The 18,176-nt window shown below is 46.4% G+C and overlaps 1 protein-coding gene across 13 annotated transcripts in view; it reads left to right on the top strand.

Moving 5' to 3' along the window:
* The window catches only part of PTPRM (protein tyrosine phosphatase receptor type M), a 777,671-nt gene extending 760,266 nt beyond the window's left edge, over positions 1–17,405 (top strand). For all 13 annotated transcript variants that reach the window (XM_059409214.1, XM_059409213.1, XM_059409212.1 and 10 more), the window contains 3 exons: positions 1,518–1,681; positions 8,122–8,257; positions 16,654–17,405. In XM_059409214.1, the coding sequence (XP_059265197.1) occupies positions 1,518–1,681; positions 8,122–8,257; positions 16,654–16,707 (354 nt within the window). In that variant the 3' untranslated portion in view covers positions 16,708–17,405. The remainder of the gene's footprint in view (positions 1–1,517; positions 1,682–8,121; positions 8,258–16,653) is intronic.
* The last annotated feature ends 771 nt before the right edge of the window (positions 17,406–18,176 follow it).

Below are 18,176 nucleotides of genomic sequence, written 5' to 3'. Positions count from 1 at the left end.
TTGCAAGCAGAAGCAAGGTCCGTGCAAAGGCCCTGAGGTAGGGCCTCCTCTGGTAAGGTCCACAAACAATGACAAGGCTGATGTGGATAGAGCACAGTAAGCGAAGATGAGAGTAGCTAATAGAGTTGTCCTCCTAGAGGGAAAGTGGCCAAGGGTGGGGGTTCTAGGGGACAGAGACCATGTAGGATGTCCAGGCCACTGCCAGGACTGGGGCTTTTGCTGTAAAGGAAATGAGAAGCCAGTACAGGGTTGAGTAGAGAAGAATCACATGATTAAAAAGGAGGACTCTACCTTCCAGGTTGAGAACAGATCAGTCAGGAGGCCCTTCTAATAATCCAAATGAGAAGTGACCACAGGAGGATGAAGTGGCAGCAGGTGGAGGTACATGAGGCAGAGAGATGCTGATATATTCTGGCAGAGCCAGCAGGGTTTGAGAATAGGCTGGATCCCAGGCAGTAGGGGGTGGGTCTCAAGATTTAGGTCTTGAGAAATGGACCAATGGAATTGATGTTACCCGAGTTGGGGAAGGCTGCGGGTATGAGGGGACTGTTTGGGGTTCACGACATGCATTGGAGAGAAGGCCGGGAAATGGGCTGAGTTTGAGGGGGACTGTTAGATACCTGAGTGGACATGTCAAGTAGGCATGTGAGGATCTGTGAGGGGGGAGTTCCGAAGAGGCCCACCCTGGAGATGCAAACTGATGACTTCCTGGAGTCTTGAAAGCTGTGAGACTGAGTGAGCAGATCAGATCAGAGAGAGAGAAGACAAGGGGCCCGAGGACGGAGCGTAGGCTTCCATCATCAAGAGGTCAGGGAGAAAGGGAGCCCAAGACAGCAGAGAGGGGAGAAGGAACAGCTGGGGAAGAAAGTGTCAGAGAACGAGAGAGATCACTCACATCAAAGGTGCCGAAGGCTACTGGAGATGTGATCTAAGTGACTTAGCCGCAGCCAGATTAAAACTGTTGCCATTTTTCTAACACTTTCTTTGAATACTCTAATTCCACTTAACTATAAGTAAAGATTCATTGACTACTAACCTCTTTCTCAGCAAGATTCACACCAATACACAAAACCATGGTATGCTCACAGCAAACGCCGTGTAACCTCTATTACCCTGAGCTCACACGTGCTTCCAGATTATAGTTTATTCCTTACCCTTAAATTACCTGCAATTAAGGGAAACCCATTTTGCCCCTTACAGCGTGGTCAGTGCTCACGTTGTGTGTTGTCATTTGGCTTTTGCAAAGCTGTAAGCGTTCTCTTCACTTTTATTTGTCTGGCCTGTCATGTAAAACCCCTGGTTTGTTTGTTTGTTTGTTTTAATAACAGCTCCAGATTAAAACTTGTAGCTCTTCAGGCCAGTGGAAGCTTGTTTCGGTATTTATAGGCAGGCCTGTCCTTTAGTAATGGCCTGCTTTGCTGAGAAGTCCAAGCAGGTAGGATCAGCCTGCTAGAATTCCACCAGTAAACAATGCCTGTTTTCTCTCCACTCCTTGATTGCTGCCTGATTCCCTCCAGCCCCAAGATGGATATCGGGTGGTGCAGCAATTCCAGTTCCTGGGCTGGCCCATGTACAGGGACACGCCGGTGTCCAAGCGCTCCTTCTTGAAGCTCATTCGCCAAGTGGACAAGTGGCAGGAGGAATACAACGGCGGTGAAGGCCGCACAGTCGTGCATTGCTTGTAAGTGCTAAGGGGAGCTCTGTACCTCAGAAGGGCCAGACTGGTGTTCTGCTGTCCCCCCAGGTTTACTGCCCTTTGTCTCTCTGTGAATGGAAAAGGAATCAGTAGGTTCTTATTAAGGATTCGGTTTGCTTTGCAGAAAACAAGATACACACTTTTTGCATTCAGGTGGAAGAGCACTGCTATAAAAATAAGCCTTGACCTTGAGATTGTCCTTCCCCCCACCAAAAAAAAAAATAATAATAATACCTGAGTGCGTTCATTGGGCTCCTACTAGCTCCTGAGAGCCCAGGGTTACGTTTAGGGGAATTTCCTGAGCTGGTTGTTAAACTGTCAATAACTTGAAATCATCCACAGTGGAAGTTTTACATCACCTACATCAGCAAATGCTGCAAATCCGGGCCCCCTTCCAGTCTGGCAAAGCCGGTGAGAGCATCTTGACCACACTAGTTGCTGATTCTGTAAGAAATCATGTTAGAAGTTTCAAAGGAACTATCTTTCACAGGAACTATCTTTTAAGAGAATGTGTTTGTTTATGTCTTGGTTTTCGCCTGGGCACGTCCATATATAGGAAGATTTGGTGAGAACCAGTATTTCTAAAGTGCGGTTTATAGAAGCCAGAATCTAGAAGGCACTCAAATGGGAAAATCTATGCTCCAGAGCGATGATTTCCAATTGTGGCTGCACACTGAGGGTCATTTGGGGAGATTTTTTAAAACCACAACAACAAAAAACCAAACAGTGTGCCCAGGCCACACCCAAAGCAATTAAATCAAAATCCCTGAGGATGGGCTCCAGACATCCGTGTTTTTTTCAGACTCCTAGATTATCTCAATGTGCGGCCAAGGTTGAGAACCCCTGAATACAGACAGCCAGACTTTTCAGAGTACTTTCACCTGCATTTTCTCACTGGTGATGATATGTAGCTAATCAGCCAGCTGGGATTGGCTTAATGGAGCAAGCAATTAGAAAGTCATGGCAGTTAGGGAAGATATTTAGAGAATTTGTGGAAACTTCGAGTATAAGCTTATGTCTCTTTTCAGTGGAGTGTCATTAGCACACAGTGAGCTCTCTCCCAAATTGATGGGAAAATAAGATTTAACTCTGGGCAGAACAACCCTAGTTAGAATGGTAAGCTTGCCGAGGGACCTCAATTTCTCTCCTTGGTGCCTGTCGCTCACACTTGTGCCACCCCCCCCCCGGGGGGGCCCAGGAGGGTCTGTGATATCCTAGAACTCTGCCCTGCTTCCCAGGAGTCAAAAGGTGGCAGTGTCTTGACCTACAGATACTGATATTCTCTTGAAAAGAGTCTTATGAACCCATTCACACTTAGCCTCAACCAGAGGCCCCAGTCCTTTGTCCTCCCCGCTGACTGCCTGTCCCTTCCTTCTCATAGACCCAGTTCACTAAAGACCTCTCTGCCAAGAAAATGCCAAAGAAGATTAACAGTGCACATCCCCATTTTTATTTCTCTAAGTGTAGATATAACTTCTGATCAGAATACAGCCAGGGGGGTCACCAGTGTGAACTGATATAGTCCCAGCAAGGGAAGTTGACATTTTATTTATGGTCTATATTTTATCTGTTAGGTGTTTTGAAAACAAAACAAAACTAGAAACAGTCTGCAGATACCCTTTTTTTTCTGTCTGGAGTCTGCCAGCATCTGGAACTAGGAATGTGATGTATGCATGGTACCCCTTTGATTAGTATCTTTCTTTCTTTCTTTTTAAAGATTTATTTATTTATTTATTTGACAGAGAGAGATCACAAGTAGGCAGAGAGGCAGGCAGAGAGAGAGAGGAAGGGAAGCAGGCTCCCTGCTGAGGAGAAAGCCCAACTCAGGGCTCCATCCCAGGACCCTGAGATCATGACCTGAGCCTAAGGCAGCGGCTTAACCCACTGAGCCACCCAGGTGCTTCTGATTAGTATCTTTCTAACAAGGGCTAGTGCTGTAAGCTAAAGGACTGGGTCACCGTGGAGGAAGTTGAGGCACCAGGACAGGCCTGAGGGGAAGAAACAGAGACCCCTTAAATCACTGCACTTCATAGACAACCAACCACCAACTACAGTTTCTCAAGACCCAGCTGTGATCCCAGAACTAAGTCATTACAATGCCATTCCACGTGATGTCTACAGTGGGCTATTCTCTGTAGTGCACAGTGGTGGGCATCCATTGTTTCTGCCCTCTTGCCAGCCCAACACCCCACCCCTCTTCTGCTAGGAGAAACTTGACTTTTCCTTGGGAAACATTTTCTCCAATTCTGAAGTCCCTGTGTTTCCCGTGGGGCTGCCTCTTGCTCTCTTGGCGTCAGGATGGGTGTGAGACCCATGCCTGGTAAAAGCGTTTATCATTTAGATTTATAAATCTAAATGGAAGGTATTTTAGTTGTGAGAAACAAAGTTAGGTTGAATTCGTATCCTCCAATATAGGCCAGGAAAGAATGCATCAAACCACGAAAGCTCTCTGCTGTTCATTTCTGAGGGAAGAATGTTATATTCAGCATAGCATAGCGCCACCTAATGGTTGTGGGCAGAGCAGTTCCTGCCTGAGACTAAATGGAATGGTTCCTTGAGCCACATGTACACTCACTGCGAGCAAATAGGGTTTTTTTTTTCTTTATACATCTTCCAGCTCATAAAGCCAGAAGAAATGGATAGAAGTAAGAGATCACCATTTTGCAGCCCTTGTTGAAGATAATGGACATAGACAGTGGTCATCAGCAGCTGCTGAAAGCATCAGGTGAAAATTTGGTGGGGGGAGAGCAGTGTGGTATCAGTGCGAAGACAGAAAGTAGGCTAATGGAGTGGAAGAGAAAATCCAGGGATGGAACCACACCTCAGGGTCACCTGATTTACAACAAAGACCCATAGCAACACACCTCCTGCAGGGCCAGGCGGCAGGAAAAGACAGCCCGGGTACCTGGTCTCTCTCCTCATGCTGCATGCAGAAATCCTTTCCAGATGGATCATGGGCCCAAATGTGAAAAGCAAAACAATGAAGCTTCCAAGAGAAAATCTTCATGACCAGGAGGTAACCAAAGATGATGTCACCCAAGACAGAACACTGGCCACAAAAGAAAATATTGAAAAATTGGATTTCATTAAAGTTAAGCACTTCTGTTCATCCAAAGACACCAAGGAGAGTGAAAAAGCAAGACGGAGAATGGGCAAAGAGTTTTGTGATATGTGCCTCTGACAAGGGACTCATGGCCAGAATGCCTACCCACTGCAAGCCAATAAGAAAAGATCGACCCAATTGTTTGAGCAATAGACTTGAAAGAACTTCAATTTTTAAACAAGAGGCACATAGCCCATAAATACAGAAAAGGTGCTCAGCATTATTCATTTTTAGGATATTATACACTGAAACCAGGATCACATGCCCCCTGCACACTCACTAGAATGGGTGAAATTTAAAAGCCAAAAAACAATAACAACAACAAAAAAATGAAAATACCAAGTGTTGGTGAGGCTGCAGAGTAACCAAAACTGCCATACCCTGCTGGCAGGAAGTAAATATGGTGCTGCCATTTTGGATCTGTTTGACAGCCATGCTGAGTGCTAAATATACAGGTATTCTCTGAGCTCTTCCCACCCCAGGTACATGACTACAGAAGTGAATCATCTATGCACCAGGAGACATTTTTATAGTGGGTTTACTCATAATACTGAAAACGAGAAAGCCCAAATACTCCTCAGCTGGTAGATAAGTAAGTTATACAGTAGTATATCCATTCCATGGGATTATTCTGAGAAATGTAAAAGAACAAGCCACGGATACAACGGGAGTGATTCTCACACAGATAATAGTAAGTGGAATAAGCCAGAGGCAAAAGAATATGTACTGGATGGTTCCATTTATACAAAATTCAAAAACACACCAAAAAAATTTATAAAGCCAAAAATGAGAAAAGGGATCATCTTTGAGTTATCGATGGTATTGACGAGGAAGAAGTCTGAGGGAGGTCTGGGGGGCTAATCACGGTCTGCGTCTTGATCTCGGTAGGGGTTATGTGGCATATGCATTTGGAAATTAACTGAGCTTTATATTTACCATTTGTGGACTTAATTTTGGCTCTGTTATACTTTATTTAAAAAACTGATTTGGGACTTAATAATGAACTGATCAAGCCGGCATTCAAGCACAATAATCAATCTCAAAATCACCAAACAAGAACAAATTGATATTTTGTGCCCGCTTCCTAGTGAAAGTTATTTGTAAGGTGTCCTTGTCTTAAAATACATGTAATACTTATGAAGCCGCAGAGCGAACTCCCAATATATCTAGGAAATGAGGATGAGAGAGAAACATGTTCAATGATTCACAGAAATGCAGTGAATGAGAGCAACCCAGTACATGGAGCTGTCTCCAGTGTCTCCAGGAAAGAGGACCCCATTTCCTCAACAACTAGATCGCCGAGAAAAAGAGAGCAAAGAAGAACCTATAGATTAAAATAAACTTGTAAGGCATGTCAATCAATTGCAATGTGTGCACTTTGCATAGATTTGGATTTGAAAAAAGCAACTGTAAAGAAATGTCAGAAACAATCTGGGAAATTGGAACGGTAACTAGAAATCCGATTATATTGATAAGGTAATATTTATTTTAGATGTAATAATTATATTGTGTTTGGTTTTTTGTTTGTTTGTTTGTTTGTTTGTTTTAAGTCCCTAGCTCCTTGAGAAATGGTTGATCACAGAACTGGTGCAGGGAAGATACAAGATGAGTCTGGAACACCTTGTAGTTCCAGAAAGTATGGAAGTACTCAGAAAAGAATGGAGGTCTGAGGGCGCTCCCAATGGCCAAAGCCAGAACAATTCCAGCAACAAAATAAATATTGATACTATTGGATTTTAGCTCATCGAACAAAATTACCATGTATAAGTCTAAACTGACATAAATAAATAGTAAGATAAAAGAAGTAAGCAACTAAATTAGTCAATTAGCAGAGAAGAAACAGCTCTCTCTTACAATAGGATGTTGAGGGAGAGAGGGAGGTAGAAAATCAATCGGTCAAACAGCACAGTGATCGTTGTTGCGACAGAATTCAGATTCCGTTTAGAATTCAGACAGATTCTGTTAAGACCGAATCCACTTATAGATCCTAAAACTGGTAGGTGAAACTTTGAGGAGAGAAGATATTTGCAGAATTCCAAAGTGTCTCTCCCAAGATAATAACTACAAAGAGAAGATAACTACACAGTGAAAAAAAATCTGCAAGGCGCCATCTTAAAAAGTGATGAAGGTCAACATCACCAGCAGTAAGATGATTTAGCATCCTGAACTGCTGGAGGGACGGACAGTCCTTCTGTGGTTTTCTTGGTTATGCCAAGATGCATAACCTCATTCCTAATCGTGAGAAAGCATGAGAAAAACCCAAATGAAGGGACATTCTGCAATTTGTATTTTGTAATGACTTCTCGAATTGTGGATGGGACCATGGCTACTTTCCACATCTCCATTCTGTATTTTGTATTCTACAAAATAACTGAGCAGTACTCTTCAGAGGTGTCAAGGTCAGGAAGAATAAGGAAAGCCTGAGGACCTGTCACAGACAAAGGAGACTAAGAAGCTAAAACAAATCAGTGCAAAGCAGGGTCTGCAATTGGATCCTAGACCAGAAAAAGGACATTGGTGACATTTGGCTGGTGACATTTGACTAAGGCCTGTAGTTTAGTTAAAAGAATTGCACCAGGGTTAATTTCCTGGTTCCCAGCACTTTCTATGACTGTGAGGTGTTCACATGAGGGAAGGTACGCCATGGAGCTCGCCATGCTTGTGTTTGCTGTGATTCCGTACATCTAAAATGAGTTCAAAATGGAAAGTTTCATTCAGAAAGAGCCCTTATGTTTTAGAGATAATTAATGAAACACTAATGGATTTTTTTTTAAGATTTTATTTATCTGTTTGACAGAGATCACAAGTAGGCAGAGAGGCAGGCAGAGAGAGTGGAAGGGAAGCAGGCTCCCTGCTGAGCAGAGAGCCCAATGCTGGACTCGATTCCAGGACCCTGGGATCAAGACCTGAGCCGAAGGCAGAGGCTCAACCCACTGAGCCACCCAGGCACCCCGATTTTTTTTTAAGGCCAAGTCTATCTTGGAACGTAACCAGCACTCATTGCCGGTTTTGGTAGCAGATACTAGATAAGCTCTTTGTTCACCGGAAGTTTTCTGCAGTAGGCCCATTGAATAAAAACCAAGAGGATGCTGTATCAGATTATATAAGCCAGAGCATAGACAAAGCTAAGAGAGCAGAACAGACCAGTCAGGCCCAGCGGGAAAGCTCATTAACACCATTTGTTTTCATTGAAAGAATCAGCCCCGGGGGGAGCGTTTCCTTGGCCTCTAGGCCCTCTCCGTGACCTGTTGTCCACGGCTCGGGTGGTAGGTCAGGAGGCAGCATGAGGACAAGTACGACCATCTGATTTCTCTTCCCACAGGAACGGGGGAGGCCGCAGTGGGACATTCTGCGCCATCAGCATTGTCTGTGAGATGCTCCGGCACCAGAGGACGGTGGACGTCTTCCACGCTGTGAAGACACTGAGGAACAACAAGCCCAACATGGTGGACCTCCTGGTAGGCTCCCCACCCTGTCCTGCAGCACGGGGCATTTTCCCGCCTAGCTGGCATAGATGGCAGGGCCACTGATTCACAGGGGGGGGGGGGTGGGGATGGGTTGACACTTCCTTTTCAGGAACATAATAGAATCGCTTTCCTTGTGAGAGCTTTTTCTCCCTCTTCCTCTCTCCCTTGGCTTTTCACAAGGAGACTTCATCTCCACACACTGGCAAGGTGGAAAGAGTTGAAACTCACAAGTGAACATCTTTATTCATTTCCGTTCCTGGCAGTGCCTTCCGTGTGGCTAAGCACTTAGTCTTCGCGGGGAAGGAATAATCACAGCACACGAAATGCCAGATTTTCAAATTATAGATTTTATAAATAGCTTAATCACCTAATATTTATCAAAGCTGTGAATTTGAGTTTGACATCCAGAATATTGCGTTTAGTTCTGGTGGCCATATCTGAGATGAGGACGGAGGAGCCGAGAAACAAAGAACTACGTGCAGTGATTTTCTTAGAGTATTTCTGGAAATCTCTTTCTTGTGTGCAGCTATTAAAATGCCAACCACTGTGACTTTCGAATAGAATAGCTTAAAGAAGGAAGCTTTTCAGATCAGGTGTTTGTACTTCTCTGCCAGTGGAAGAAGGATCTGAAGGAGACGGTGGGATGGATCCTAAGGTCGGGAGAGTGGCCTGGGGTGGAGAGGGAGGAAGACATGACTGGTGCCCACGCCACGCCTGGAAAGCCTGCGTGCCCCAGCCCATGGCCCTGCAGCGGGGGGCCTCAAATTTAAAATATAAGACAAGGGACTAAAGAGAGAGTGGAGATTTGAGCTAAAGCTGAGGAAGGGGCTGTGGTCCCAGTCATCCCAGCCGTACCCCACACTGGGTAATGTAGTCGCCGATGCTGACCCACTCCTTGGACACGTTCTCTTCCACACACGTCACTTTCCCAGGGCATCTGCCCCCCCCCCCCCCAGGTACTTCTGTGCTGCCTGGTGGGCTGTTCTGTTTTGCAGAAGTACTGTGCTGCCCATGGACTTAGGGAAAGTGTTACCTGTGTGGCTAGGTACCAACTCCCAAAACCATCAGCAGTTAGCACCCTGGCTTCTGTGAGAAAGAACCGTGCTCCCCAGACTGCTTCCCTCTCCTCCCTCCCCTAGGGGAGGCCCAGGAAAACCCAAATTCTCATCTCAGCTCTGCTACTAATTCAAGTCAAGTGACCTCAGACAAATGAACTTGGCAATGGAAGTCTTCTCGGGCCAACCACTTAGCTTTCCTGAGTCTAAGTCATGTAAGCCAGGGATAACGTTGGCTTATTGAGCTGATCCTGCGAGACAATAGATGTGAAAGTGTTCTGGAAAATGCAAAGGAGAGAAAGTGGTTCTTGAGAGTGCGGGTGTCCGCAAAGCATCCTGCAGCTGGCAGGTGTAGACGATCTGATTGGGTGAGGAACAGGAGGAGGCAACAAGCAGCTGACATTTACATGGTGCTTAATATGTCCCAGGCCACACGCTCAGTGCCTTTTACGGAGGCACGGATTTCCTGTGGATGAGCTGAAAGGCTGGCTGGCGTGTCCCAAGTGTGGGCTTCAGTAGTTCTGCCCCTCCGGAGGCAGAGAACTGTCTCACCCCCTGCGACCACCCATGAATTTTGAAGACTTGTACCACCAGGGAATACTCCCATCTTCTGGGCTGGGGGCAGGTGAGATAGGGCAGCTGAGCTGTCAGAAGCGGCCTGAGTTTAAAACAGATAAGAAGTTGGGCAAAAGATGGAAGCAAATGCCTAAATTAAAATGCTCTGACTTCATTGCCATTTAACTCCTGGGACTCAGGGACAGATGTGTAGCTTCCAAACTTTGGTACTTGGGCAAAGCTGACCTTGATGAAAAATATATATATATCGTTTCTCTCTCAGTGGAGCCTCAATTAAGCAGGTCATTAGTAATAGACCCTTCCAGGCCTTTCCGCTAATGGCTCTGGCTGCAGCTTTCAACACTCACGAATTTTTATGCACAGAAACAATGTGGCTTTTTCCAAATCAGTGGTGCAAGCTAAAGGACGGAGGTGATTCTTTGTGAAGTGAATGGACATGGAGGTGCTTAGACAAGGAAGGAGTCCACTCTTCTATGATAATTTAGGCATTTTTGTGACAAGGTGTTATTCTAATAGACCAAAAGGACCTTTGTTTTATTTTTATTTTTTTTAAAGATTTTATTAATTTATCAGAGAGAGAGAGCGAGCACAGGCAGACAGAATGGCAGGCAGAGGCAGAGGGAGAAGCAGGCTCCCCGCCAAGCAAGGAGCCCGATGTGGGACTCGATCCCAGGACGCTGGGATCATGACCCGAGCCGAAGGCAGCTGCTTAACCAACTGAGCCACCCAGGCGTCCCCAAAAAGGACTTTTGGATGCCCAAATTTCTGAGGGTCAGTACCAGTTTAAGGATAAGCTCAGTGTTGAAAAATTAAAAAAAAAAAAAAAGTTTTCAATTTCCTGGAAGAATGTCTGATAAATTTGTTACAATGCCTGTTAGCGAAATACGAGGTAAAATCTGGTGACTGAAGGGGGGAAAAAAATGTCACAAGGCTCTTTCAGCAGGCTTGAAGCTTCCAGAACTAAAACAAGGACCCATGTTAATTGTCTGTTTTTGCTTACAAGTGCAATTTCTATTAGTTTAAGCAGTCACATATATGTATGTTGGTTGAGGGAACTATTTAATTCAGGTCAGGGTGATAAAACCCAATACGACTTCATTGGGCATAAAAGACTGAGACTGGAGTCTCTCCCGAGCACAGAAGCTGAAAAGCTCAGAGTACTGAGCCTTCTGAGCTGCGTCTCAGAATGTGAAATGTGTTCCAGAAAGTCCTGGAAAGCACTTCTGTGCTGACCAGCTGGGGAGGCAGAGGGAATGGGGTGTAGGGGGTACAGGCCTGTGTCCCACAAACTATGCTCCATCAGAGGGGGCTCCCTCCTACCCCCTACCTGCCTGGTTAGAGTCAGATGGAGGCCCCATTGCCTGAGCTTTGAAATGGGCTGCTTCAACATCTCCTTTCTCACTTTTGTCCGCACTGGGCTTTGGAAGTTTCCAGAGCTCTGTTTTATTTATTTATTTTTTTTCCCAGGGCTCTGTTTTAACAGAGAAACAGCCTTTGGGGGAACAGATCTTTCCCCAAGAAACATATTATCTCCCTGGGAGGTGGGAGAATTCCAACCCCCATGATGAGATTCGACATGCATGCACACTTTATGGTGGTTACCAAGATCAAGATACTTAACACAGCTGTCACCCCATTTGGGTAACCTACTTGGCCCATGTGTGTCTGTGGTGAGAATGCTTAAGATCTATTCTCAGCCTCTTTCAAGTGTACAGCACTCTATCACTCACTCTAGTCACCATGCTATACGTTGATCCCCAGAACCTCTTACAGCTGAAAATTTGTACCCTTGACCAACACCACCTCAATGTCCCACCCCTGGCTCCTGGTGACCACCATTTAATTTGTTTCTACAAATTAGTATTTTTTTAATTTTTTTTTATTTTTTTGTAATGAAAGCCTTACAGAATCCTGAGCCCAGGGCCCACCCTAGAAATCATTACTGGGCTGATCTGGAGCCTGGCCACGACAGCCGGATGTTAAAAGCACCCCAGGTGATTGTAATGTGTGGTGGGGTTAAGAACCTCAGGGCCCCATCTGGAGCTGGGAGTCTGAAATCATCTCCCAACATATTTGGCCTTCTTTTTTTTTTTTTACTGATTGTTGTTTAAATTAAAAACTTGGGCCATATTGTTATATATTGGAAATTTTGAGAAATACAGCTTTAATTTTGTTTAAATTTCCTTAGTAGAAACTACATATTATTTGTATGTCCACAGTGCCTAGGATGATACGCAGTATATTTTGATGACCCTAACAATATGGACTAACCAATTACAAGATTTAAAAGGATGAACATTTGAGAATTCTTCTGTGGTTCTATATTTCTCTGATGTAGACAACTGAACAAAATGTGCTTTCTAGGCATCTAGGCATTAGAATCCCCTGAGGTGCTGTCACAAACACCGAGGCCCCGGCCGTGCCCTAGACCAAGTATGGCAGACAGAGCCCAAGACCAGTGGGTTCAATGGGCTGTGGGTGAGAACGTGGCTGAGCAGGGTGAACAGGCCATCCCTTTCCTCATCCGAACCCACCTCCCCACCTCTAACCCTCCATCCTTCCTACTCAGACCCAGCCCTCTGCCAGTGTCTTCCCATATCTGTAACTGGGAGCTGGCTACCCACACGCAGCCCCTGCTTGCCCCTTCAGTATGCTGAGATAATACTCAGTGCAAGGTGCTCCCTTCAAACTGGCACAGAGCATGGGGCCTGCGCTTCTCCCTCTCCTGGGGATAACACAATGACTCCACTAACCCATGGGTATGAGCTGCCCCTCCAGAAGTCATCATGAACTTGAAACATACAGGCTATTTGAAAGGAGGTGGGGCAGGAGCTGGGGGGGCAGGGGGGGTATGTACACGTGTGGGCGACTACCCCGAATGCGCCCGATCTCGTCTATACCTGTGTGGGTTGGGGGGTGTGTGCATGTAGGGGTGGGGGGGGGTTCATGTGTACATGTGGAAGAGTGGATGTTTGGGGGGGTGTGGGTGTGTATGCACGAATAGGGGTGGGGGTGGGCATGTGTATGTGAGTGCATGTGTGCAAGCTCACGTGTAGGGGTGGATAAGGGAGTAGGCATGGGTATGGGTGTGTGCGAGTTTTGGCGCATAGGCCATAGACCCCAGATGGGGAGTCAGAGAGACCCAGTGTTGCCCATCTCTGGAGACCCTTGAGGACATTCCTGGTCCTTTGGGCCTGGCCTTGCCACCCCTGGAGAAGCAGCCACTCTCGAGTGACCCCGCGGTTAGCCTTCCTGCACTCTGAAGGAAGGAATCTCCATGAAAGCTCTGTGCCCTCCTCCGCCCCCAGACTCTGCCATCCTCCAGTAAGGGCCTGGCTATCCCCTCAGCACCAGTGGCGCTCCTGACTGTGAGGAGAGCCCCATAGAGAGCTGCCACATGACAGCACACCTGGACTGTTGCCCGTCCTGAGCGGCCTCTTGCTGCTCTGGGAACATGGGGAAGCTGAGGCTCCACATGGGGGAGTCTCACTAGGGAACCAGGCACAAAGTGTGCGTGAGCCTCGGAGGGAAGAACGTCCTCCCTCCATTTTTAAAGTCAGAGATGAAAGTCATGACCCATTCTGTCTGTCGTCAGAGACGCACTGCTGTCTCCTCGAGGGGTCTCCTTGGCTGGACAGCCTGGGAACTTCGAAGCAGACAGCACCCCCCTCCCCATGATGATTGGCACCCTGGGGGCCACGTGACCCTCCGGGCAGGGGCATCAGTCAAAAGGCTTTTTCCACACTGCGGGACCCGTCAGCACATGATCCAGGTGAAATTGTGAAAGTTGTTTTAGGCTCACAAAGCAAGTGTGTCAGGGAGAGCAGAACCGCCCTGGGTGAGCCATGCGGACTGCTCTCTGAGTCCCGAGCAGGTGTTGGAAGTGTCCAGAGGGACTGCAGGGCCCCGAGTTCCTCAGCCACAAGGCAGCTTGGGCGGACACGGGCACACCTTGAGCCCTTCAGGAGCTTCCCAGAGCCACTTGCAGGCCTCGTGGTGTCGTGATGTCCTCACTGAGTGAACGGGGATGGGGGGAAGCCTTTAATACAGAACCTCGCTTGTAGGTGTCTCTTCAGAGTTCACTTTCTCCTTCTTCAAGATTAACAGGAAGTGAGGCTGCAGTGAGGGGGGGGTCGGGAGCTTGGGAGGGGGAGCAGCCGGCCACCCTGGTTCCAGTCCTGCCCAAAGATAAGCCCTCCTCATGTCACTTTTTCATGCCCAGAGCCAACTAATGTTGCCCAAGTCAGGAGAACTTGGGACCGAGGCAGATATGTTCTTTCCCCCCCCCCCGCCAAAGCACAGGGATAGCTCGTGTGGCTTAATTACACCACCGAAAAGCAAGCGAGCTAAGAGAGGAAAATGCAGAAGACAGGCCTGAACCTGGTGATCAAGGGTAACAGTTTGCAGTGCAGGAGGATTTCAGGCATTTCCTGAGGTGCTCGGGGGAGGGTACACAAAAATTGATGGTCTTCCTTCTCACTCCCTTTATTTTTCTGATTCAGAAACCGGTCATCACAGAATCTATTGGGATTGACAGTTTGCTCAGGAAGGGATAAGATGATGGTGAATTCATTTCCAAAATTATAATCATGCCGGGGACAAGGCAGCTTCAGTGATTTTCAACACAGTAGCCCCTTGGCAGCAAGGCCCAAAATCCTTTTGTGGCTGTGGCCCGAGGCCAGCAGCTATGTGACGCTCTAACTGTGCATGATCTTCTGTTAAAAGGATGGTTCATAGTAGGCTCTGAAATTGCGCAATCAGGTATATGCAAACCTGTGTCTGTGCAGTAAGTAATTGGATCTCTCAGATTTCCATGAAAAACATTAATTGTCTCTGTGAAGGATTAAGAACAGGGTTAACCCCTTCATAGCCAATATGTCAGCCCGTCGATCTGACCACATGGTCTTTTGAAATTTTGACATGACAATGGTTTTATTTAAGTATTTTGAAAATAAAAGTATCAGGTACTGAAATACAAATCAGAAGGCTTGGTGTAGACATATGTTCAGATGTCTTGGTGTAGACATATGTACACCTAGGAGTGGAACTGCTGGGTCATCGGTAACTAACTCTTCTGTTTAACCTGTTGAGGCCCTGCCCGAGGACCTTCCGAAGTGGCTGCACCTTTCGCATTCCCACCAAGTTCTCCTTGTCCTCACCAACACTTGTTATTATCTGTCTTTTTTTATCTTAGCCCTCCTGGTGGGTGCTACTGCTACTGACATTTTAATCTAGTATGTTGAGATGGTCTGTTGGCTTCCCATATTCCCATCTAGATGGTAAACTCCTGAAGGACTAAAGCTGCATCTTAAACTCCCCAGTCTCTGGCCTTCCGTGTTTATTGGGTTGAATCAAATGCTGCTAAACCCTTATTTTGTCGTCATTTACATATACAGTTGACGTTTGACACCCCCAGCTGTACGTCAGGTTCCACACTAAAGACTGGTGTATCACACACAAAGGGATAAAGTATGGCTCTTGTCTTCAAATACATAGGTTGGACTAGTGGGGCATATAGAGAAGAAAATGTAGGTGAAGACCAGAAAACTGCAATGACCAGTTAATTAAGAGGCACGTATCCCCAAAAATGGAAATTTAGTTTTAATTAATTTGGCAAACCCAAAATTAAGAGCTCCATTTCCTTGGTTGAGGCCGTTGTGTTGGGTATTGAGACACCTTGTGAAAGCGTATCTCTTACGGAGATGGGAAGAGAGCCTTCCAGATGCTGAGCGCCTCTGTCCCAGCTGCTGGGCTGTTGCCAGGTGGCAAGGAAAGCATCCTCAACTGCTCTGTCCCTCTCTTGGCTCAGAGACTCCTCCCGGTGAGCATGCAGTGGCAGGCCACACCAACAGGGGCAGAATGCTGTCTCCTAACAGCCAAGACCCCAGCTGGGCCAGGACCTCATGTAGGCCATGGTCAAGGTCCATGATCGGAGAAAGCTGTGCTCAAGAAAAATTCCTTTACTGTCTGATTAACAACTGTAGGTGGCTCCCAGAGGACATCCAACACTTCCCCTCTGGGCCTTTCCTTATCCAGTTCCTCCACCTGGAATGCCTGTTCTATCCCCCATTAGGTTAGGGGTCAAGTTAACCTTCTACTTCCTCGAAGGTCCTCCTAGGAAGTTCTGCTCTCTTCCCCACTGCACTCATGTCAGGGGACCATTCCGAGGCCCTGTTCAGCTCCGTGCCATGTGTTATAATTGGGTACTGGTCTCAGCCTCCTCACTGGACCACAGACTTCTCAAAGTCAGGGACCAGGTTAAGGTGTTTGGTATTTAAGAGGTGCTTGATAAATTCTCATAAAGTGGAAGACATCCTGCTGACTGAAAATCAAGCATGTAGTTGGGCCAGAAATGACACATTTATTTGTGGGGGTCCTTATCTGAGCAGGTCGCAAAGTTTTTTCCCCCAGACTTCATTTTTTCCCCTACCTCTTGATTTCCCCATATTTTGTTTCAGGATGTTGATGTACAGGTAAACGTATACATGTGGACAAACCTATATATGGGTTCCAGTTTTCCAGAACTTTGCAAGAATTCTAGTGAAGGTAGATGTCAAAATACCCTTCATCAGGCCTTGCGGGAAAGGTCTGCAGACAGCGGTTAGGTCTGTGGTTCACAACCGGGACTTGCGTTGCTGATTCAAATCCTTCTCAGTTTGATTTCTTCTGATTAGAATCCTAATCTGGCATAATGGCTTGAATGGCGCCAGTCTTTGGCTGTCACAGAGCTGACATCTTTGCCCTTCTGCTTTCCAGGATCAGTACAAGTTCTGCTATGAGGTGGCTCTGGAATACTTGAATTCTGGCTGATAGCCTGAAGAGCTCTGCACACCAACCCTTCTGTCCCACAAAGCCAAGACCTTCTGTGGTATTTGTGTCAATGAGATGAAGACTTCTCAATATGCTTATTTTGCTTTGCATAATTGGCTCTTTTTAAGAGCCCAAGAAAGCGTTTCTAAAACTGCTTTGCACTGCCCAATTCCCAGCAATGCTGCTGCCTGACGGAAAAACACACACACAGCAGAGTCGTCCAATCCTGTCCTCCTAGGCGTCGGCTTGTTAGAGCAGCGTAGACATCTGGTAAACTGAAGAGCACAATTATATTCTTATGAAGGAATTTGTACCTTTGGGGTATTATTTTGTGGCCCGTGAACCTTTGTTATTGTTACGGCTGAGTGTACATTTTTGTTTTGTGGAGAATGCTACCTAGCATTATGATAATATATTATTTTAGTTAATATTTGTATTTTAACATGTTGCATAATATAAGCTTATGTACCTTTCCAAGACTAACAGATAAACATATAATGAACAAAGATATGTTGTATGAGTTGTTGTTTCTATCAGATTTGTATTGTTTCCAAGGGAAAAGCTTGGGAAGAAGTCAGTTCAAAAAAATGCAAAGCTCGATGATCAGATTCACAGATCCAAAGCTTTTCCCTTTGTTTATATTGTAAATATTTTTGATTTCATCAAATTATTTATTCATTAAAAGAAATTTTTGTGAAGCACAGTGAGTGACAATCGTTTTTATGAAGCGCAGGAAATGATTGATTGTACAACATGACCTTGTGTGAACTCTTTCTCAATAAATATAGACCCATGATCAGTCTTGCTGTATTCCTGGTGTCCCAGCGCCCCGGTGATGGGGGCAGCTCCGGTCACCGCAGGCCCCTGGCAGACAGTTGGGGTCTGCTGGCCTGGAGAAGATAGGGTTGGGATTTTTGAGAGAGAACATCTGTCAGTGAGAAATCCTGGCCCATACTGGGAGCCTCTTTGGGTCTGAGGAAACCCAAGCCCCAGAGCCGCCCGCCCCCTAACCTGGTGGGTATACTGTTTCAGAGTGCACTGAGCCGATGCCAGGGCCCGGCTTCCTGACCAGAACAGCCTCTTCATTTCTCTGTTTCACCTCAGTCAGCGAGGGTGACCTCTGTCCTCTCCAGGCCTCATTCAAACCTGAAACTTGCTGAGAGAACACTTTCTAAAGGGTTAGAGGATCACAGTGCATTGAAGCAGGACGCAAAGCGGAACAAAACAGTCCCTGCCAGAGAGAACGATCACACAGGGCGGCCTGCTCCCCTCTCCTCGAGGGCCCTGCCTGACCTCTGAAGGAGGAGGCTAGGCCGTGCACTTACAGTATCAGTTCAAGCTGAGCTGCAGGCCATGTTAAATGATTGCAGCAGGCGATGAGGATGAATTTTCACCAAACACCCAGGTCAATGTCAGAAACTCTGCAGGGCGCCTACCCCAGAGGCAGCAGGTCCTTGGAGCCATCTTAC

The sequence above is a fragment of the Mustela nigripes genome, chromosome 8 (genome assembly GCF_022355385.1).
Source record: "Mustela nigripes isolate SB6536 chromosome 8, MUSNIG.SB6536, whole genome shotgun sequence".
NCBI classification, from domain to species: domain Eukaryota; kingdom Metazoa; phylum Chordata; class Mammalia; order Carnivora; family Mustelidae; genus Mustela; species Mustela nigripes.
This window is presented reverse-complemented; position numbering and strand designations above follow the sequence as displayed.